Source organism: Polypterus senegalus, chromosome 14 (genome assembly GCF_016835505.1).
Source record: "Polypterus senegalus isolate Bchr_013 chromosome 14, ASM1683550v1, whole genome shotgun sequence".
In the NCBI taxonomy this organism is placed as follows: domain Eukaryota; kingdom Metazoa; phylum Chordata; class Cladistia; order Polypteriformes; family Polypteridae; genus Polypterus; species Polypterus senegalus.
Genome location: NC_053167.1, coordinates 32453837 through 32478997, shown reverse-complemented (window position 1 = coordinate 32478997; position 25161 = coordinate 32453837). Strand labels below are relative to the sequence as shown.

General features: G+C 37.7%; 1 protein-coding gene across 2 annotated transcripts in view; it reads right to left on the bottom strand.

Moving 5' to 3' along the window:
* Positions 1-25161, bottom strand: part of plcg1 (phospholipase C, gamma 1) — a 190540-nt gene that overhangs the window by 41912 nt on the left and 123467 nt on the right. For both annotated transcript variants that reach the window (XM_039735804.1, XM_039735803.1), the window contains exon 17: positions 19480-19680. In XM_039735804.1, coding sequence (XP_039591738.1) covers positions 19480-19680 — 201 coding nt within the window. The remainder of the gene's footprint in view (positions 1-19479; positions 19681-25161) is intronic.

Genomic DNA, 25161 nt, shown 5'->3' with positions numbered 1-25161 from the left:
AATTTTTTTTACTGTACAGTGATTTTGATAAATATCTATGCATCCAATGTGGATTATAGGGACTTCATCGAAAATGTATTTGCATCCATTCCCAGTGTGAACACTCATAAATAATGGCTGGGGACTTTAATTGTGTTTTAAATCCAGAATAAGAGAGGTCTCCTGTCACAGGGGTGATGACATCTAACACTACAAAGACAATTATGCAGTTTGTAACTGATCACAATTTATCACACCCCTGGAGATGTCTAAACCCAAACGCAAGAGCATACTCCTTCTACTCACCAGGGCATCATTGCTACTCAAAAATTGATTTCTTTGTAGATAACAATTTCTTGTATATTATTAAATCTTGTAAGTATGACACTATCGTTATCTCCGACCATGCCCCTTTTAATCTTGGAGCTAAAATCATTATGCCCCACATACTCATCTCGCACATGGTGTCTTAACCCACTTTTATTAGCAGACGAGAACTATATAGAATATATATCCAAACAAATAGATTTTTTTCTTTTAGAGACAAATATATTCGCAGAGGTTTCTGTAGGAATACTCTGGGAATATCTTTCCCACAGAAATAAATTGGAAACCAAGAAGGTATCAGAGCTAATCAGCAAAATTACTAAAATAGATCAAGAACATGCCAGGTGTCCAAGTGAGGCACTTCATAGGAAAAGACAGGCTGTACATTCAGAACTCAACCTCTTAACAACTAAAGAAATGGAACAACTCCTATTTAAATCAAGATATCATTACTATGAACATGGAGAGAAAGCTAATAAGATCTTAGCTCAACTAATCCAGAAGTAGGAAGTGCAATCCCAGCAATCACCAACACAGACATAGACAAAATCATTGACCATAAAAATATAATGCACACATTTAGAGACTACTATAAGCCTTTATATTCTACCGAGTTTAAAGAAGACAAGACACAATCTAATGCATTTGCGGATGCATTACATATACCACTAGCCATGTGCACCCCAACTACGTTGCGCATGTTAAAGTTGTCTGTGAAGGGCTCCCTGTTTAAACAAGGCTGCCAGTCGTGAACTGAGCCCTTCGTCGCACAGCATTATGATTTTTTTATAAGGGAAACAAAATTACAGAAGAAAACCCTTGGACATTGTATCGATAGGAACAGCCTACTCGGAATCACTGTCCGAATCGTAATTATGTGGTGGTGTGGGAGCATTTCTGCTTCTGTCCGTTCACAGTCCGTCTCGTTTTCACGACGCTGTCGTTTCCTCTCACGATGTCTTCTCAACCTTTGTCCAATCTCGCAGGTTGCTTTGTGGCAATCCAAAGAGTAAGGCAATATAGACGGAGCAACGGTTATAAAAGGGGGACACATAGGTATCCAGGCTCTTTAAAGCATAAATAGGGATCACTTCACTGACATGTGAGCAAGTCACGGTACAACTGTGAGATGTGCAGCACTCGCCGGCTACAACGTAACAATAATAATTTCCGGAACGTGCTGTTACGTTGTCATTCATTTTACCCACTGTCTTTCTTTCATTCATATGTTACGTAGGCACGTACCTTTTATCTTCGGCAATCTCATTCTCTAACCAGGCCACAGGAGCTAACCAGCGTAACACTGTCCACCACCCCTTTCGTTATTCCGGCACATTGTTGACATCCGTGAGTAACAACAACGTACTAAACTGGAAGGTGGTCTACGCATGCATGGAATTCGCGGACAAACAAAAGATCAAGATCTAAATGAAGATCTCTTTAGTTATAATTTAAAGCACAACAATTTGTTTAGTTTGAATGTCTGTGTTTTGAGGTGTGACTGGAGTACTACAGTCTTCAGTAGTATAAGCCTGGAGGAGATTCTTAATGCAATGCCTATGTTTTAGCTGTCTCTCTACTGCCATCTAGTGCGGCTTCTAATTCATTCGTGGACAAACAAAGATCAAGATCCAAATGAAGATTATATATAGAGATAACTAGATACTCTCAGTGCAGAGGAATTGGATAAACCTCTGGCATTATCAGAATTACTAGATGCAATAAACTCACTTTAGAGTGGGAAAGAAGCAGGCCCTGATGGCTACCCTGACAAATTAAAAAATACATTCTCAACTCAGCAAGCTGCTCTTTTATTGCAACTTTTACAGTAGCTAGAGACAATAAAATTCTACCTCAAACGTTTCACCAAACATTAATTATCATCTTTCCAAAACAAAATAAGGACTTATTACAATGTGCATCATACAGACCAATTTCACTTCTAAATAATGATGTTAAGATACTCTCCAAAGTCCTAGCTAGAAGTATTGAGAAAGTGCTTCCTTCAGTAATATCACAAGACCAAACTGCATTTATTAAAGGCAGACACTTAGCTTCTCATCTTCAACACCTGTTTAATGTAATATACTTACCCAGAAAGTCTAACACCCCGGAGATATTACTATCATTGGATGCAGTAAAAGCACTTGATATGGTTAAATGGAGCTACCTTTTCACTACATTGGAGAATTATGGATTTAGCCCGAACATTTGTGCCTGGATCAAACTACTGTATACCAGTCCAGAAGCTTCAGTTTGTACTGCATTAACAACATTAACTCAGACTATTTTAAACGAAATGCTTATGAGATAAATGGGATTATTATAGCAGGACTTCCGAAAAATTCTCTATATGCAGATGATATTGTACTGCATATATCAGATCCACAAAATACTGTTCCTTCAGTCCTAACAGCACTAACAGAATTTCAAAAGATTTCTGGTCTCAGAATTTAAAATAAAAGTGTGTTCTTTCCAGTTAATTCTCAAGTACACAATATTAGATTGGACACCTTCCCTTTTATCATTGCAGATCAGTTTAAATACCTAGAGGTAAACATCACAAGTGAACAAAGCTCTTTATCAACAAAAGTTTGCCGTCTGTATAGAAAAAAATTATTAAGACTTGCATAGGGGGTCTATCATTCATCTCACTTTACCAGAAAGAATTAATATTGTTAAGATGAATATCCTTCCTAAGCTTTTTTTTAATTTTATTTTTATTTTAAAACATTCCAATACACATAAATAATTTTTAAGAAATTACAGTAGATTCAACCATAACCCCATTTATTTGGAATTCAAAACATCCACGTATCCAAAGGGCGACCCAACAAAGCCCTATGGTGGAAGGAGGCATGGCTCTACGTAACTTTCAATTTTATTAATGGGCAGCAAATATACAAGCTATAACAATCTGGACATGGACACAAATAGATGAACATACACAGGCTTGGTCCGTAATAGAAATAAAATCCTGCAGTACTTCTTTATATTCCTTGCTTTGTACCCCAATAAGTACAAGTCATTGCCGATATACTAACAACCCAATTGTGCTTCACTCATTCAGAATATGGAACCAATGTAGGAAGTATTTTAAGATAGAGAAGCTTTTATCTGTGGCACCTCTGCAGGAGAACCACCTTTTTCCACCCTTTAAAAAAAACATTTGGGATTAAATCACTTAGAGATCTGTACATAGACAACATCTTTGCATTCTACAAATAATTACACTCCAAATTTTACTTTCCAGTAACACATATTTCTTTCACTAACTTCAAATTTAAAACTTTGTTAAACAAAACCTGTCCAATTTTCCTCACCTCCCACCTACCTCTATGCTGGAAAAAATACTGAGCCATCTTGATGACTCAGACAGCATCTCTGTAATATATAAAACCATTGTACCACCTCCCTTTCAAACATCCAAGAGTACAGGTGGAAAAGGATCTCTCACTCAACATCTCAGAAAAGGAGTGCAAGGTAGCAATGCACAGAATTCACTTGCACTCCATATGCACAAAGCATACAATTATTCAACTTAAAATTATATATCAGGCACATCCGTCTCATTTAAAATTGTCCAAAATGTTTCCAGGGCAAGACCCAACCTGCGAACGTTGCAATCAAGTTCCAGCCTCACTGGGCCACATGTTTTGGGCCTGCACCAAATTAACATCATTCTGGACCAAAATCTTTAAATGCCTTTCAGACATCCTAATCGATTAACAGCGGTGTTTGGTGTACTTCCAGATAGGCTTAAAGTGGAGAAGGACAAACAAAATGTAATTGCCTTTACTGCACTATTGGCATGTAGACCTATGTTGCTCAACTGGAAGAATCCTAACTCTCCTGTTTTAAGTCAGTGGGTAACTGATGTTGCATACTATTTGAAATTGGAAAAAAATCAAATTCTCACTAGAGGATCTATACAAATCATTTTCAAAATCTGGCAGGAACTAATCAATAACATTTTAGAATAAGCATTTAAATTGAGGGAGCTGATTCTCTCCCCTCTTTTTTTCCTTTAATTTTAATTTTTAATTCATTTTATTAATTTATCTAATTTAAAGTTTTACTCTGCTGGTTGATTTGTTTTGAACCAAGTCTTGTAAAACTTGACCTATTTGTATGGAATATTGCTTGTTATTAAAAATCAATAAAATCCAAAAAGAAAGCAGAGAGTAATTTTTGCATTTTTAAGCAAAAATGCAGTAGTGTGGATGAGGCTTAATATAGGTAGTGAGTTGTGAAAAAGTTCACCAGAAACTAATCAGAAAACGGTTACAAATGCCCTGGGATCAAACTCTGTATACTTTGCTTCACATTAAAAAGCCCAACATACGACCTTTAATTTGTACAGAGCTTTTCTACATTATGGAACTTCCCAAATTACTTAGCAAGTATAATTTATAAGTACAGGCAAGTTAAGAAACCTGGTCAGGATCATTTAGTGGATCAAAGGCAGGAAATGAAAAGGCTGCATTGTGCTTTATTGCTCTTTTTTTTAGCCAGTACGCCATTAATTTACTGTATAAAGACCATCTGCAATCCAACATGGAGTGAACACACAAATACTAAATGACAAACTGTTCAATTAATAATATTATTATTAAGAGGGGAATAGTTAGAGACACACCAGACATTAAAGAAACATGACCCAGTTTCAGCAGGTTTTCATATCACTGGCTATTGAGAACAGGCACACTTCCATTCCATATTCCAACTATTCCAACAATTCCTCCTACTCTGCTCTCACTACATATATCCACATACTAGAGTTCAAACCACTCTATGCATGTAACTCCACTAAATGGTCCAGCCTTAACAACAACAGGATTTCATTTCTAGCATATCGACTCAACTCTGCGTGTTGCCAACAAAACACAAATTACAATTGCTTGCTAACTCAAACACACGGCGAGATAATTAGAGGAAGCTTGAAGCCTTAGTCCTTCTCACTACAAAGGCATGGCTCTCTATGACGGCTTTGAAGCATATTGGCCATAACACCTAATGCTGGAGTCTTTTCAGATGCGACAGCTGCACTTGCATTTCATCGCCGTGGTGCTCCAAAGTGACAGACATAGTGGCAACTTTGGCCTAAGCTGCCTTGCCCACTACCTTTAGATCCAATTTTAGGCCTTTATATGCATCAAGCACCCTGCCGTTCTTTGATTAGAGACACGTTTGTTCTTACTTTGGAGTGAAAAGTCGGGTAACTAGACTAAACTAATTTATACTGTTACCGTTAAAGGATAGTCTAATGCTGGCTGCCATCACCAAAAAATAAAAATTTTAACACATTTCAGGCAGTAAAATAAGACCAGATATTAAATGGAGCTAGGAACTGATCCACCAATAAATAAATGAATGAATGAATGAATGAAGTCGCACTAACTTAGAAGTTTAACATACTGCACCCTGGGTCATTTCTACATATAAGCATGCTAATTGACCACTAGGTGCTGCACAGCTACCCTGGTGCTGGGTTGGGGAGAAATTAGTTAGAGTTTGAGGCCCCAACTTAGCTGTTGATGGTTCATTGGTTGTCAGCTTTTGCACACACACAAGCCACCTCTATTACTTAATACAAAATCAGGGCAAATTGTAGACTGATAGTTGCCGGAGATGTCAAACTACACAATTGCACCCCTCCCCCGCACACCACCCACCACCCAAGATGATGTAAATTAAGTTTGAAACTGAAAATCGCTGGAAAAGTTCTGTAGTAGGATGGTGGAACATAAACTCCCTACACATAACCCACAATGACTAGCTTTTAAAAAGCAAAGTCAGAACAGAAAGAGAGCAGAGAGAAAAAATAACTGGTGTATAAACGTTCGTACACAATACAAAACAAAAAGCAGGACTGGTGGCTAATGCAATGTCACAGGAATATCTGAGAAAACCTCTTATGAGTAATTTGACAGTTCAAACCACCAAACCAATAGCATAGTTTTTTTTTTTACTTATTTTTTTGCTTTTGTACATTTCATTTTCCTTTATTTGATTATACAATATCCTTCATAATGTTTGGGATTGAGATTTGTCCTTGATTTACTTGTTTTATCTGTTCCACAGTTTAAAATTACAAATCAAACAATCCGGACATGATTAAAGAGCACGTTGCAAACTTTCATTTAGGGGTATCTGCATATAATTCAACTACATCATGTAGAAATGACTTTTTTATTTTTTTTTTTTAAAAAAAAAAAGGTTCCCCCATTTAAGGGCAGCATAATGTTTGCGACATAGCAATGGCAGGTATAATAAAGCAGTCATATTTAGTACTTTGTTTCATATCCATTGCATGCAATGTAGAGATTCACAGACATCACTAAATGCTGAGGATCTTCTCTGGTGATGCTCAGTCAAGCCGCTAATGCAGCCATCTTCAGGTCATGCTTGTTTACAAGGGTTTGTCCCCTTACGTTTTCTCTTCAGCATATGGAAAGCATGCTCAGTTGGATTTAAATCTTGGCTTGGCCTTTCAAAGATTTTCTGTTTTTTAACTCTGAAAAACTCCTGTGTTCCTTTAGATGTGTGTTTGGGATCATAATCTTGTTGTAGGAGGAGTTTGGAGACATTTAGTGGAACTTGAGCAGATGTCGTCTGCAGTGACATCATCAGTGAAGACAAGTGTGCCATTACCTGTGACAGCCATACATGCCCAAGCCATAACACCTCCACCATCATGTTTAACAGTTGAGGTCATACGATTTGGACCTTGTGCAGTTCCTTTTGGTCACCACACTCCTCTGTTGCCATCACTCTGATACTGGTTCATCTTTGTCTGATCTGTCCACAAGACTTTTTTTCAGAATTCTGCAGGCTCTTTTAAGTAATTTTTTGCAAAATGCAATCTGGTTATCTTGTTTTTATGGCTAACTAGTGGTTTATAATCATGCAGTGTGGTCTCTTTATTTCAGTTCATGACGTCTTCTGCAGATAGTAGTCTCTGACAAATCCACATCTGCCTCCTGAAGACTGTTCCCGATTTGTTGCACAGGTGTTTGGGGCTTTTTCTTTACCATAGTGAGGATTCTTCTGCCATCATCAGTGGAGGTCTTCCTTTGCCCTTCATGATTACGGAGCTCACCAGGAATATCACCACTTCTTAATGATATTCCAGACAGTTGATTTAGGTAATCCTAAGGTTTTACCGATATCACTAATGGCTTTATTCTTGGTTCTCAGCCTTATAATGGCTTCTTTGTCTTTCAATGGCACAGCTCTTATCCTCATGTTGAACAATGGCAACGACAAATTCCAAAGAGATGAAGCAAGCCTAGGTATGTTATGCCTGCACTAATGAAACACACCTGAGTAATCATAAACCTGTGATGCCAATTGTCCCAAACATTATGGTGTACTGAAATATGGGGACCATGTAGAAAAAGTGTTGCAATTTCTGCATGCTTGAACTGAAATGTATGCAAATAGCCTTAAATGAACGTCTGCAATTTTAATCACAACTGAACTGTTTGATTTGCAGTTTTAAACTCTGGAGCCGAGAGCAAAATCATAGAAAAATGTCTCTTTGTCCCAAACATTTTGGTAGACACTATTTACATTTATACTTTTTCTTTAAAATGGTCATTTTTTCATTAACTTCTTGTACAGCAGTTTGTGCTACAGATTTTTGCATGAAAATGTGCTACATAAATAAAAGTTAGCAATGCTTTCATGTGCCAGCACATGATTTGCTTCATGGTAAGTACAGTATACAGTGTCAGTTTAGCAAAGTGTCTGCAAGATGCAATACCACTGATGTTTATTTTTGTCATTTTAGTTTGCTCTGAATGAAAATGTGATTTTTTTTACTCAGGTTTTATGTAACTAAAATATGAAATGACAGGACTTCATTTAGCCTACATTTGGTATGTTAAAAATCAGAGTAGAAGGAATAGAATCCTGCACCATCCACCATGCAACTGGGAAATTTCAATAAAAATATACACTCAGTGTTTTTTTGTAATTAGAGATCAATAAAACTTTGTGATTAGAGAAAATATGACTACTGCATTTGAAATTTTTGAACTCGATTAAAACCTAAATTCACAAAATACATTCTTTCCAAGTTAAAATCAAAATTCAAAGTCCTAAAAGCAAACTCCACATTTTATGCACTTCTGATCAGTGGATTAGCTGTTGTCATAAAAAGTGAAATAGTTGAGATTCGCCCAAAACTTAATTAGCTCTTAAGACAAAGAAGTGCATGTGGTCCTCAATATTCATTCTCGAGTTATATTGTCCACAAACTTTTACCAAAAGCACACATCTTTTTAAAAATTGGTTAAAACATTTGTGAGGGAATATCAAACCAGCAAGTCGATCATTTTCATGAAAACAGAAGTTTTTCCTTGTGTGAATATTTATAGATTGCCTTGACAAGTATTTAGCCCTAACGCTATTCACAACTCACAGCCTGGCATAAATAAGCCTGGGGGTTTTATTTAAAATAATAGACATATTATTGCATGTATGCTTGTATGAGCAGGTAAAAGAAAAAATAAACAAATACAAAAACAGAGGCATTACTGTTTTAGGTATTAACTCCTCTAGTCAGTACTTTGTTAAAACACCTCAAGAACTGTAACAGCCAATACCTTGTTGTATAAGTCTTTATCACCTTTGCACATTATAAAGAGACAACATCTGTCCTTTGCTTCATATAGAATTTTTTGGTTGGGTTCTGTTTCTTGGTAAATGGTTAAGCACTTTTGCTACATATTTTGATGAGATTAAGGTCAGGACCGAGCTATTAAAGGAGATCGACCTTCTTTTTCTTTTTCAACCACTGCAGTGTTGTTCTGGAAATGTGCTTTGGAATACAGGCCTGTGCGGGACTTTTTTTTCTTTTAGATCACTCCTACCTTTTCCCCTCAATGGCTTTGCCCTGCTACCCAGACTGGAAAACCATCAGCCCTGGCTACTGCATCCTATAACACAGCAAGGGCTATACTACATATGCTCACATGCTTAAAAGTATTGTCCTCCTCCAGTCTGTCTTTTAGTTCTGCTCCTCATATTCATGAGAAAAATATGTTTTCGTATATTATTTAAGGTATTTTGTCCCCCCATTTACCCTACAGACTGGAATTTTGAAATAAGTGACCAATTTTTTCATGGCAGTAAGTAGACAATCAACCTCAGGTGTCTTCTCCGTCACTACTGAAAGAAGACACTTGAGGGAATCACATTCAATATGTGGGAAAAGCAGTTACGTCTTGTGAGCAGCAATTATATTAGCTCCATCACTATTATGTAGTTGCCCAAGAAGGAAGCTTCACCTCTGCATATTTGGTAGCAATGAAGCAGTAAACAGCAAATGTTGTCTCTCAACCTGTAAGTTTTGAGTCCAAATGGTCTTGCAAAAAAAACACACACACACACACACACTAAAGAGAGGCAGATTGCTATCAAATGAATGAAAAGGAAGTTTTGCAAAAGCTTGGGTCCCAAATAACTACCACAAGAATGAAGGCTCTCCTTTGGATCATTATCCTGTTCAAACAAATGCTGCTTCTCCAGTTACAGGATTAACCTGGAATTTCTGTGTGCAGTGCTCCATTCATCTTTCCATCAGTTCTCACCAATGTTGGAGGTAATGCGTTAAAAGTAGTGTGCATTACGTAATCAGATTTCTTTTTAAAGTAACGAGTAACATAACACATTACTTATTTTGTTTTATGAAAAAAAAGATATGTGCTTTTGTGTTACTACCAAAGCTTATTTTAAATACTCAAAAAAAACGCATTACCACGTAATTATGTGTATTTGTTAAAATCATGCACACATGTCTTGCAACCAAACGGTGACTGCAAGTAAGGAAGAGGTTAAGGATGTGCGTAGCATGCAATTAAGTGAAAATTGGTGTGGAAAAGAGGATGCAGTTACCTATAGTATCTGCTCCACATGGCTTATTCTCACTGGACAAAGCTGGCAGTACTGTGAGGATTATGTGTTTTTAATTTCTACAGCACCTTCAATACTATCAGTCATCACTGTTAAAGGGTAAACTCAGAGATATGCAGGTGGATAAGCCTACAGTGTCCTGGATAATTGACTTATCTGTTGGGCAGACCACAGTTTGTGAGGTTCAAGGACTGTTTCTGATATGGATATGAACACCACAAAGAACAGTCCTCTCTCATTTGCTCTTCACTCTATATACCTCCAACTACAAAATTATACACCAGATCATGTCAAATGCAGAAATTCTCAGATGATTCTGCACTTATGGGGTGTATTGATAATGGGGAAGAGACGTAGTATAGGAGTCTGGTGGAGAACGTTGTTTCCTGGTGCAAACAGAAAGGAACTGGTGATTGACTTTAGTTACACTGAAGAGCCACTATATCTGGTCCCTCCTAAGGGAGTAGACTTAGTGGTGGTGCACTCCTACAGATACTTGGGGGCACACATTAATGACAGGACGGACCCGGTCTTGGAACACAGAGGAATTATATAAGAAAAGACAGAGCAGGATCGTTTTTCTTAGAAAATGTTGCTATTTTAATGTGGGTACTGAAATCGTTCACATCTTCTTCAACTCTGACAGCCTGTGCGATTTTCTACACTGTGGTGTGCCTTGCAGGTAACATCACTCCAAGGGAGGTCCACTGAATCAACAAGCTTATTAAAAGGGCAAGCTCAGTTATGGGACACACTCCCTAAAGGGTCATTGCAAAGGAGAAAACTAAAACAAAACTGAGTGCTGATATGAACAAGGCTGCACATTCCCTCTCTGACACACTAACACAACGACTTTCAGCCAACAAATCATTTGGCATAAGTGTATCAAGAAATGCTACGGGGGCTCATTTATACCAAAAGCAATACACTTTCATAATGCCTCACTGTGACTGTCAAGTCAGACATCATTTTCTTTATTTTTAATTTTCTTGCTTTTTAGTCATTCTGGTGTGTGTTTAGACCATAGTGTGGGTGTACAGTATATAGAAGCAGGTGGTACTGGTTTGCATTATTCTCAAATAAACTATATATCTTGCTAAAGCAAAATCATTTACAGTATCTAAGAATTTAGGCTTGTAATTACAAAGGGGATGACTACTACTTGTAATTGTGCCTGTCAATCTGCCAGTGTGAGTGTGTGCACTAGTGTCAGGCAGGCTCCAGCTTTCCACCACCTTCAACTAAATTAAGTGGAGTTTGACAATGATATTTGTGATTTATTTGATATTTTAGGTTTCAATTGTCATGGTTAGCAAAACAAAATAAAAAAGACCTTAAATTAAAAAATCTGGGACATGTGCTTGGGGCTAACTATGTTTTCACAGCATTGCATGTAGTTGCCCACATAACCTGGCCTTATAAATGAGCTATCATCAGTCCTAAAATGGTAACAGACAGCAAGGCTGTTTAACTATGGCTGCTTCTGAATTAAATGCTACTCAGCAGATCAGCATTAACTGATACTCAGCAGAAATAGTTACGTTTACACTGTAACCTCATGCTTATCCACACTTGGCAAATCGCATGGTCTTGCATGCAAACAGTCAGGGTAAAGAATTGCAATGCAAGGTGTGATAGATTTTAATGTTTCTGCAGATGATGTAGTACTAGGGTGTTGTACCATGTTAGTCATTATGGAAGTAATGAGATGTCAAGCAAAATGACACCTTTTATTTGCTAACTAAAAAGATTACAATATGCAAGATTTCAAGGCAACTCAGGCCCTTTCTTCAGGCAAGAACCAGTTAACCTAAAAGACTACTTAACCTATGAATGCTCAGTGCTCTTTGCTTTTAAACACTTAACACATATTTACTGTTGGCACATTCATGTGTTTACTTATGGTCTCCATAGGTCAGTGCTTCTGAGGCATGTGACATTCAAAGTTTCAGGACAGGAATTTGCTGCAAGGGTCTCTCATAAATAACTCTACAAAAAGTGAAGAGTATCTCCAACAGAAGACTCTATCCTTAAAGCTGGTCTAATTTCATAAATATATCCACTCATTCAATGACTGAAACATGGTGATCAACTGTGACGCCAAAGGACTGGAAACAGAAAAATGTGGGGGATGGAACTGAGGCTTTGAGTGCTTGAGCCGATGGGTGAAGGCTGAAACATCTACAAAGCCATGGAGGTTACTTCAGCAGTAACCAAGTGTAACAAACTGCCTGTTCAACATTAGAGCTCCTGGTTGCTTATAGTACACGTGTTGCAAGACCTTGCAATGAGCACATGATACGCAGTCTAAAATTAGACAGGAAACAGTTGCCAAGTAAATCCACTTTTTTTAGTGTCATTGGTTCCAATAAGAGGAGCTTTCTATACTTAGACAGCACCAGACAGAAATGAATTAATGAAACCCTTGGTTCAGCAGGATAACGGCAGCAGAGTAAACCACAGCATTTCTTAAGTTTGAGGGACAGCAGCAATGGTGCTCAGCTACAGAAGAACCTTGCACAAGTCCCCTAAGAGCTCATTTGACGCAGGTTCTCATTGGATTATCTTGGGAAAAAAAAACTAATCTATACATTTAATGAAGTCTATCAATTTTCATGCGTAGGCTTTCAGCCTGCGGGAAAATCAACATGTAGTCTGAAAGTTATCAAGATAATGAATAATTATTTTCAGGTTTAATGCATGCAAGTCCAGCTACATGAACTGTTTGTCACAGGTTGGATACGGAGGTCACTTTGATGCTAGAACTGTATGAGCTGTGTTACCCATTTGGTGGCTGACATGTCTGTGGTTGAGCAAATTAACTGAAGTCGTAAACATTTCGGAGCACTAAAGATTTTAACACAACTCCATCCATCCATCCATCCATTTTCCAACCCGCTGAATCCGAACACAGGGTCATGGGGGTCTGCTGGAGCCGATCCCAGCCAACACAGGGCACAAGGCAGGAACCAATCCTGGGCAGGGTGCCAAGCCACCGCCGGACACATACAAACACACCTACACACCAAGCACACACTAGGGCCAATTTAGAATCGCCAGTCCACCTAACCTGCATGTCTTTGGACTGTGGGAAGAAACCCACGCAGACACGGGAGAACATGCAAACACCACGCAGGGAGGACCCGGGAAGGGAACAGGCATAAAATGTCACCAAGCAGTAGCAAATGGCATAATTAGCCTCTCACTAAACGGTATTTGTTAATGCAAACTTGCTCTTCCACAATAGCCAGGATATGAAAGTGCTGTGGGAGAGTCCAGCTAGACTAGCGCTTGGTTCACAGACATCATCTCATGTAGGGTTCAAAACCAACACAGTGCCTCGGTACCATATTACTTATCCTCATTTTACTTATATTTTGAGTGAGAGGGTTTTAATGACAACAGTGCCGTACTGTATATATTTAGCTGACACTTTGACTTAAGGCTGCTTACAAGTTTGCTATATAGTACAATTGTTTCCATATACTGTATTTTTAACAGCTGGAGCACAGGCAGATTAAGTGATTTGCATGGGGTCACAGAGCAAATCAGAATATAAAATAGAAAAATAAGAATCGCTCTGTATTAAAGTCTACTACCTTACCCACAATGTTATACTGATTGCTTTAATAAAACTCCATGCATCTACTGTATATATTAATCTTACACACCAAGGTATTCATTCCATTACAGGTTTGCAAGATGCAAAGATTTGCAGCAACAGATGAAACACAGGAGCAACAGCCAATCACAAGGTTATACCTGTACTGCATTAATTAGGGCCAATTTATGGGCACCACGTAATCAAATATGTAAGCACCACTGGGGCTGGGAAGCAAATGATGATGAAGAAAACCAACAGAGACAAGACGAAAGCATGCAAAGTCCAAAATGACAGTGACTATGTCAGTATTCAAATCCAAGATGCTAAAAAGACTACACTGATGTTGCCTTTCATTTGAAGTGAAAAGTCAGAATTTGCAAGTTTCTAGTCGGAAGTTTCAACTGTAACACCCCTTTAAGTTAGATTTCCAACTTGGAAACTCAGGACAGGTCTGTCAAGTTCAAGTCTGTCCGACTTCATGACTAAATCCACAATGGCAACCTACACCACAAACGTTATTGAAAGCTGTAGTATTATACTGATTATTAACACTTCTGTCCGTTTGTGGCTCAATAAATCAGGTATACACACTTTTAACCAAAAGCATGTTGCTATTGTGTTTGGATACACAATACACAGAGTAATATGTTGTCATCGACTACTATTTACTCTGATTGAACAAGTACAATGAAGGTTTTTCTGGAGGTATCCATATTTGTTTTTCAAATGTTTTACAGGAATGCTATCAACTTGTGTGTGACATCATTCCCAGCTCCAACATCTGACTTCCTAGGTAAATGGAATGTATGATTCTCAAGTAACATTTTAAAGCTGAACTAAGCTACACGTCACATGCTATTCGAAATAGCAGATAACTGACTAAGAAGAAATCTGAACCAATTAAGCAAGACAGTGTTCCGAGAAGTTAATAGCTATGTAGGAAATTAAATTTTAAAATTTCTGCAGATACCATATTGAACAAATTGTATACATCAGGATAACTGTGCCCCGATGCTTTCAAAGCAGATATTTTCTGACCTTAAGTTTAGTCCCATTGTTTACAGATTTCAAAAACACTGTTCTCTCTAAAGTCATAATGGAAAAAAACATAGCTTCACAGTTAAGATTTAATCTTAAATAAAGCAAACTGTTTCAGACATCTAGAGTAACTTTTAGGCTGGTCTGAGAAAAAGCTTTAATGACTGTTGTTAAAACTATTTTACTATTCACAAATAAAATTCTACTTTTAGACTTAAGGCAACAGATAACAGTATTCTAGAACACAGATTTTAGAATAAAGTTCGAGTGATTTTTATGAACTAAGCCAAACACTTTTTAGTTTGCAATGAAAGCATTCCATTATGTCAGCCTGAATTCAGCTATGGTGTTCTTTTGACATGCAGCCCTATATGACCCCTAGAAGATATCATTCAGAAATCTGTAGATATGTACAGTACAGTACATGAAGATGACATTCAGCTGTATTTACCATTCAAATCTAATAATCATATCTGATAATCTAATTTTACAGTATATGCTTCAATGAGATAAATGGTAGAGAGTAGTAATGATTTATCAAGGAAAAAAGTCAAACTAGTGAAAAGAAATTCTATAGGCAAAAATATGATATTTCTACAGTCGACCCTTGATCTACGATCAGCCTAACATGTGAACAACTTGATTTACGACCAAAATTTTTGTTTTGATTTACGACCAACATCTTGCATTACAACTTGAATGCGGTCACGTGTATCCGCTTGTGAGATTGTAAACAAACAGCCGAGAGCTTTCATAAACGTCAGTCGGAGCCCAGATACATGTGCTTGTGGACGTAATTTCGGTCAGTGCAGTGATTTATCTGTATATATAATTCACTAAGACCATGGCAAGCAAGACGCATAATTGCTAAGGAAGGAAGAGAAGGTAACAAAGGTAAAGAAAGCGATTGTTAAGGGATGTTAGCTAGTGGGCTAGCGCAGCACATGATGATGTCATCAGGCTGAGTCAGCAAAGGCTTGCTTTGGAGTGTATTATTACAGCAGTTCACAACGCGACCAGCTTTGAACCGACTGCTCGACTACTGTCATTATTAACTTGAGAAACAGCGATCACAATCAAAACGAAGAAGGAAATTGTACGGAAATATGAGAGTGGTGTTCATGTGACCGATCTCGCTAATATGTATAGCATGTCGAAATCCATCATCTCGACAATTTTACAAAGAAAAGATTTGCATAAGGAGGCTCCTTCTAAACAATAACCACCTTCCGTTTCATTCTCCTCCTCCTCCCTTCCTGCAGCCCAAAGATGTCAAATTAAATGGTGAGTACAGTATGAAATTGTTATTTCTGGTTGGCTAGGCACTTTTTATAACTTTTTGGTTAGTACATTAGAAAAATTATTGGTGTTTTGGTAAATTATGCACATTATACAACCCTTTTTTATTATGAAAAGGTTAAGTAAGTGTTGCTGTGGGAGGTTCGGAGCGCATTATGGGTATTTCCATTATTTCTTATGGGGAAAAATAGTCTTGACTTACAACCAACTTGAGTTACAACCAGCCCTCGCAAATGAATTGAGTTAGTAAGTCAAGGGTCCACTGTACTTGTAAACGTAGTGGGCTTGAATGCCACTATTACTCATTACTCTGAGAATGGAGGTATTACCTTAATCACTGATGTTTATTCTAGTTTTCACATTATTCTACCAAGACTTGCTTTTATCCTACCTATAAAACAAAGGAGTATTATGATAGGTTTATACTATAAATTGCCCAGAATGTTTAGGATTTATTTTATGTTATGTCATAGAGGTGGGCTTCTGTGCCTCTTACAGCTGACAACCAATGAACCCTCACCCGGACTTGCACTGCATATAATGTAGCTTCGAGGAATAAGAAACAAGTGTTTTGGAACAGACGGACAGAAGAGAGACTTGTCTGCTTGATGTTTGCTGTTATATGTACCCCAACAGAATGTAAAAAAGGAGGAAAAAAAGAGCCAAGAACGCAGCTGAACTCACTGTTCCCTGTAAAGCCTGTTGGCCTATTTTTATTCCAAACATACGAATTTTGTTATCATGCAACAATTAATTTTTGATGCAGTGCTTTTCACAGCCTTTTGGCCCAGCACAATGTGCAGATAACCAAATTCAAGTGCATGAACCATGATAAAACATTAATCCAACATAAACATTGTTAAGTCACAAATATACTCAGTGCACGCCAAAAACCTGCTAACAAACAGCATTCCTGGCCTAACCTGAGCAACCAATCAAGCATGAATTTACACAGCACCTTCCTATTCTGAATGCTACCCGCATGGTACTTTACATGCACATAGCTATACAATCATTTTTAAGTTACAAATATGTTTTTTTATTTTTTTTTACTGCTGGAACAAAAGTAAGAGACATGTCGACAGACAAAGTGAGTCAGGGCTACAGATGAACAGGCAGATTTCATTTCAAAGTTTAATTTCTTGGCTATCCTGCCAATCAAGTTTGGCAGACACAGGACAGCTGTCTACCCGGCCTATTCCAGGATATCCAAATAGATTATAGACTGACCTGTCCACACAAGTAATTACTCCATGGCACCGAAACGTGAAGTGACAGAGCAGGTCCATTGCTGGGATCAGACTCAATAACATCTAATTTTAACTCTGTAAAAGGAGATTCTTCATGCCAATTCTTATTTTCATATCCAGGATGCCCATGCTCACAAGTGAATTTGTTTCACAAGTGCATTTACACCATTTATGACTTTGTTCACTCAGTATCCACAACATAATATACACAAACACAAACAAATTAGGCAATTAGCAAACCTACCAGCAAAAATAACCCATTTTTCAGGAAGCATGTGCCCTCTGAAAAAATTTCTAGCATCACACAAATCTATAACCACCCCCAAAAGGAAGTCCAAAATTGCCCACTTGCAGGATATTACTTAGAGGTTGATGACACTGGTGTCAGGTCACTGAATACTGATATTGAGATATTTTTCAAATATCCCATGAATCTGAATTCATATCTCTCCACACTGCAATTGTGAGGCTTTGCTTACATTAATACGTTTTCATTTTAAACAGCATTTTTAAACAAAAACACCTTAGACCACACTAGACATTTCACATTTTTGTATGGAAATCCACACTGAACACAATGTACCAAAACCAAAAAAAAGAACCGAAGACACATATAACTAGTCATCCACCTGCACTGGGCATGTGCACAGCATAGACATCTTACCCAAGATTATCACAGGACTTATTGCAGAACCGTAGTGATCAGTACATTTTTTTTGCTTTTTGTACATGTATTCAGCATTCAAACTGTACAAAATTTTTATGCAATTTAGGTGCATGCAGGTATGCAACCCTGCAAGTGCCACAGAAAGCAACTCTTCTCCGTCCACTCTGCTTAAGTATGCTTTTCTTCCATGAAGGGTGACCAATCAGTGAAGATCCACGTAATAAACTGAAACAAATCAGAGCATAATTCGAGTCTGTGTTTTCACCCATCCGCTCCACAATACCGAGGCTGCATTTTTAGAGGTACACAGCTCTGCAGAGCATTTTCAGAAATCTCTGTTGTTAGTGGTTGAAAATTCTGGGGTAGTGTGGATGAAGTGTGAAAATAGAGACGAATGTCTGTGTTCTTAAACAAAAATGTAGTAGTGTGGGCAGGGCTTTAGTGGTTAGTCCACACAAGATAAACAGCACTCATAATGGCATAACAAATTGGGAAGGGTTACTAGCATTAATAGCCATCTACCCACTTCTTGAACCTAGTTAATCCACACCAGGGTAGTAAAGAGCTCAAATCTGTTAAGAAAGAATAGCAGGAACCGGCCACGAATAGGGTACATGTCTAGCACAGGGCATATAATTTTAAATTACTTGCCTCACTCTATTAAGCCAGTGTATAGTCATGCATCAACTGAAATCTGCAAGACTCTAGGATTTTAGATGAAAACCCACACAGAGTTGGGGACACTGTACAAACTCCACCCAGACATTAAAGCAAGCAGGGATTCTGACCTAGATTCCTGCTGCGATGAGGTTGTACTTTTAACCACTGCGTTGAGCTAATATTATGAAAGTCACAGAATTCATAGAATTTTACATTGATGCAGTTTCGGAGCAGAACAATCGTGAAAAAACTGCTTTTGAGTCACAGATGTATTTATTGTGGGAGTGGGGACCTTGGAAGGAAAAAATAGAACAATGATAAATTTGGTGTCAAGTCCTTTTCACAAAGTGCTCTAGTAACAAACAGCATCAAGAACTGCTGCCATCTGTTGGCCTATTTGTGCAATTAAACCTTTAATTGACTGAACTCAATTTAAAAAAAGTTTTTAAACCCAGATAATGTAATTTTGGACCAATGGGGCATAAGACAGGGACCAACCCTATATGAGTCACCATTGGACCACAGGGTGCACACATACACACACACCCCTAAACCCACTGTCACAATTCCAATTTAGAACAGCTTTTCATTTACAGTCATATAAATTTTCTGCATATGAAGTATTCTGTAAATGTTCCTTATACAGAAATATTAATAAACAGTGACTGGGCAAAAAAAAAAAAAACTGCAAACAGCCAAATGTGACCCTCTACAAAACAACTTAGCATTCTTACTCTTTGCTCTCATGCGCGTTGGTCTGCGGGACAGGTTCTGTTAGCCTCATCTCAAACTCATTGCAGCGCAGAGGTACATGCTGATAATGGTTAATGAGGGAGTAGAGGGTGTCAAACACCAGATTGTCAGTCAAGTAGAATTTGGGGCTTCCTGCCTCCTGTCGCGAATGGATCCGACAGTGCTGCACTCGGCCAGATCGCCTGCAAAGAAGAAGAGTGGGCAAGAAAAAATTTCAGGTGCTAGCATACTAAACTCCTTTACCACCTTTAAGTAAAAGGTCCCTTGCAGGATTCCAGTTGCAGTTTCAGCAGTAAAAATTACAAATATTAAAAAAAAATCCATAAATTAAAGATATTTTGATATTAAATTATTTCGAAACATCCTTCATGTCACACTCTTACAACCAATCAATTACATTACTATAAAATCCTCTCATAAAAACATTAGGCTGGAAGCGTACCTAACAATATTTAGGCATTGCATGTATTTGGGATTTTATTTATTAATTTATTTATTAATTAATTTCCCATTGCAGGGTCAATAAGAGACCTATAAGACCAACACAAATTAATAACCATACCCAAAATATGAGGTACGGAGACTGCACATTCTCCATGGCAATTTTCTTTAGGTACTCTGACTCCCCGATATCCAAAGTGTTATTGTGATTATTGATGTTTGTGTATACATTGGCCACAACTAGCTTCGGCTTTTGAACTAGATAATGTGGGCTCATAAAAGGATGGAGAAATCATTGTAATCAGCATTAACATCACAATTCACCACTCCACATGATTTAACTTCAGCCATGACAACACTAGGCATCTATTCTTTGATTTTCCAAACAAACCAAAGGACAATAATAATTTATCATTTTTCTTTTATGGTTTGTAATTTATGCATCACTTTTTTTTTTTTTATTATTTTAACATCAACATGCCAGTGCTACTAGTGTTAATGATATGCCAACGACACTGTGACAAGCTGGACAGCTGGCAAAGGGAACACAGAGAAATACTTGACAAGGGACAGGCTTGGCATAGTCAATACAGTACTTTAAAAAAGAAGCCCACTCAAAGTACCTGGACAATGTGAGTAAATATTCATATAAGATGTGCCATATACATTTAAAAGAAGTATTTACAAGTCATTACTCAGAGGACTGGATGGACAAAAGAACAGAAGAGTTTCATTATGATGTGGCAACCAAAACGTTTGGGCTTTTAACGGTGTATTGGAGCTCAGGAACACAGGGGCTGCTGGAGGGAGCTTTGGGGTGATGGCCACATGCCTTTCACAGAGTGTTTGCGACACAGGATATAAATAACCCTAGGACAGAGAATTAAAGGCTGCTTCAAGCAGATGGCCCATTGGGTTTGGACAAGGAGGGTGAGTTTAAGGAAACTCTCAACTGGAAGGTAGTATCAGGAACACATCAGCACTTAATTTCTGATAGTTTTATTTGTTATGAATTTTTAAGTCTTGTTGTTTTGATTTTTTTTTTTTTAGTTCTTTTTGAACACAAGCATGCACGACGTTGGCAGAGCTACACTATAAAAAACAGTGGCATGAGCAATGAAGAGTAAGAACCTAATCTCACAATATTCTTTCTTTAAACAAAAAGAAACAGAAATCAAGCTGATATTGATGTGTTTTATGGTGTTCATCCTTGTATTATCCATGTACGTTGTAACACATTTGAAAATTAGTAATGACTAGCAGAATACCCGCGCTTCGCAGCGGAGAAGTAGTGTGTAAAAGAAGTTATGAAAAAGAAAAGGAAAAATTTTAAAAATAACGTAACATGATTGTTAATGTAATTGTTTTGTCATTGATATGAGTGTTGTTCTCATATCTATCTATCTATCTCTATATATATATATATATATATATATATATATATATATATATACCTATACCCGCGCTTGGCAGCGGAGAAGTAGTGTGTTAAAGAAGTTATGAAAAAGAAAAGGAAACATTTTAAAAATAATATAACATGATTGTCAAAGTAATTGTTTTGGGTATTTGGCCGCAGCGTCACGAAGTTTTTAGTCTAGCTGCATCAGAAAATGTACCACAACGTCTGACACGCCTCCTTTTTACTGTTTTCTCACAGCTTGGATTGCTGCTGTCATATATATACACACACACACACACACACACACACACACACACACACACACATATATATATATACACATACATATCTTCATATCTACATATCTATATACATATCTACATACACACACATACATATATACATACCTATCTACATCATATATACACACACATACATACATACACACAAATTATATATATTATATATATATTATATATTATATAATATTATTATTATATTATATATTATATTATATTATTATATATATATTATATATACGCACGCGTGTGTGTGTGTGTGTGTGTGTGTGTGTGCGTGTGTGTGTGTGTGTGTGTATATATACATACATATATATATATATATACATACACATATATACATACACATATATATATATATATACATACACATATATACATACACATATATATATATATATACATACACATATATATATACACATATATATATATACATACATACACATATATACATACACATATATATATATATATATATATATATATATATATACATACATACATATATATACACATACATATACTTGTGTGTATAGCTTTTATATATGTGTGTGTATAGCTTTGGTCACTGAGTGCAAGGGAGAAATAATAAAATATAGTCTATAAGTTATTAAACAGTAAAACATTAACGTTTTAAGAAGTACAGGTACATTGAGCACTACTGGAGTGGTTGCAGGTAAACTACATTTTAAAGACTGTGTAACACAACAGGTAAGTAACTAACAGCAGCTAAAATATATATGGATCATCTCTCGGTAGTAGATCCCTTTTGAAAGGCGCTACACGACGGCTGTGGTATAGAAATTACATTTTCTATGTGAACGTTCAAATTTGTGCCTCTGGTAATGTGCCTTTCCGGCATTTAAAGAAAATTAGTTTTGTGTCCTCTGCAGTGTTAAGAGAAAGGCTTTGGTTTGGGATAAAAGGAAAAAGGTGTAAAGAAAGGAAAGTTGCCTTTTTCTTTTATATAGTATAGAGAGATGTGTTCGCTGACGTTATGATCGCCTTTTGAGGACAGTCGCGGTGGGTCTTGTGTAGACTGGTGAGACGTCCCGCCATTAATCGGCTGTGATGGCACTGTCAGTCCTCCACTCGTGTGCGTGTCTTCATAATCCGGGTTGAGAACCTCATAATCGTATCGTGCAAAAGAAAGTGTGAATCGCCTTAATATTATTTTGCGTGGTGTAGAAAAGGGGTCCCGTGTTTGCACTTGTCTGGGCTATAGCGCAGGGGAGGATGAAAAAAATTAAAAGTGCTCACTTTGACTTAAGGCAGAAGCGCAGTCAGCGTCTCAAAGGCCGGCACAGCTATGCACGCGCGCTGGCTGCTCGACTTTTGCAGGGCAGGAGACCCCGTTTTGCAGACACGCTTCATGATATCAAAAGTCTCAGCGCTTTGGAGGTCATTCATATATATATATCAAAATACCCGCCTGCAGCGGAGAAGTAGTGTGTTAAAGAAGTAATGAAAAAGAAAAGGAAACATTTTAATAATAACGTAACATGATTGACATTGTCATGAGTGTTGCTGTCATATATATGCCTGCCTAAATAAGTCACCCTCGCTTTGCTCTTACTTTATTTACCGTTCATTTAATCATGGCTAGTGGCGGAAAAATTATAAAATGGAAGGAGGATGGCTTTACCAAAACAATTATTGATGGCAAATCGATTATTCATAAAGCTTGAATTGGTGATCTGTTTTTCTGTGTTAACCTCATATTTTTTCATACTTCTTCTCAAACTAAGGTGGTGCGAGGGTAAAATGAATCGGGATGCACTGATCAATGTAATCGGTGTACCAGGAAATCATGCATTGACAAAAGCTCCCTTTGCTTGTAATGCAAAGTGTGATTAAATGCATTATTTTTAGCGTTATGGAGCACATGCATCGAAGCTTCTCAGCTGTGCTTGTGCTAAGAAAAGGAAAGATTTTAAAAATAACGTAACACGATTGTCAATGTGACCTTTTGTAAGTAGTGCCTGGAGGATTCAGTGTGGAGAAACTCTAGAGACAGCGTGTGTATTAACTTGTGGATTTTTCTGTGAGTATTTGGTGGCAGTGTGACTAAGTTGCTTCGGAAGACGGCGTTAGCTGCAGAGCTCAGCTCAGAGCCAAATGAGATGAATGGGAGGGGAGATGATGACGTGACTCCCCACCCGCCTTAACTGTCAATCCCCACAAACACAGTCTCGGAATTTGCATAAGCACACCCCTTCACCTACAATTTTAACTTAGTTACAGTGTGATCAAAACTCTCGTTTATATCCTGCGTCCTCTCATTAAACTTGTATCCCGCATTACCTGTGGGCATGTGAAACGCCAGCGGTAGCCTGTCTATGAACTTAATTTAAAGTTTAGGTTTACACCTTGCTTTCTTTCCGAGGTAGCAGCAGTCATGAATATGGTAGTATATGTCACTCGCTCGCTTCTTATTGTTTCGCTGCCTTCTCAATTATATAATGCATGTTTTCTTAAGCGCTTTTTGGAGGTCTTCCTGGTTTTCTACGCACTGCGTTGACAGTCAGTTCACGTGATTACGTGAGAGGCGTGATGATGTCACACGAAACTCCGCCCCCCCACGTCATTCCAGCTCAACTCCATTACAATTAATGGAGAAAAATACCTTCCAGTTATGACCATTAGGCGTAGAATTTCGAAATGAAACCTGCCCAACTTTTGTAAGTAAGCTGTAAGGAATGAGCCTGCCAAATTTCAGCCTTCTACCTACACGGGAAGTTGGAGAATTAGTGATGAGTCAGTGAGTGAGTGAGTGAGTGAGTGAGTGAGTGAGGGCTTTGCCTTTTATTAGTATAGATTTATGGGCAGTAACTCTGTTTAACGCCCATGACAAATTTCCAACCTACTGTTAAAAGAAAGACCTTAAAACATCTGTAGTGTTTGATCTCTTGGACCTCCTGCTGATCCTATATGTTAGGGATGGTGAAAGTTCAGTAAGAGTAGAGAAAGAAGAAGAAAACAATTGTGATTTTAACATCCTTGTGACATATCATTAACAATAGTGGGAAACCTAACCCACCCTACAACAGAGGGGCTCAATTCTGTATGCTGTGGTCCACAGGATGGCTGAACTTTCTTCTCCATTTTGATCATTAGCTACTTTTTTCTTCTCCCCATCATCATCCCTCTTGTATACATTTTAGTAAATAAATCAATATGGTTACACATTTTGGTTTTTGTCACTCTTTTTCTAATGAACTCTTTCAGGGCTGATGTCGACTTTTGTCAAAATTCAGGGGTAGAGGACGGTAATCGGCTATAAACTGTGAACAAAACTCGCCCTTACAGTTTAGTTCAACTCTCTTTGCTAGAAGTTACATGGCTTTGCTGATTTGTCCTCGATTCCCTGCACGTGCATGAGTAGTGAAGAGCAAACAGCCTCTAAAATGGCATCGACAACTGGCAAGACAAAAGAAAATGTACAAAGCAAAATTCTCCATGGACGTTTTACATATTATCGCTGAATTGGACTCTGACTTTTCTGACTCAGAGTTTGATGC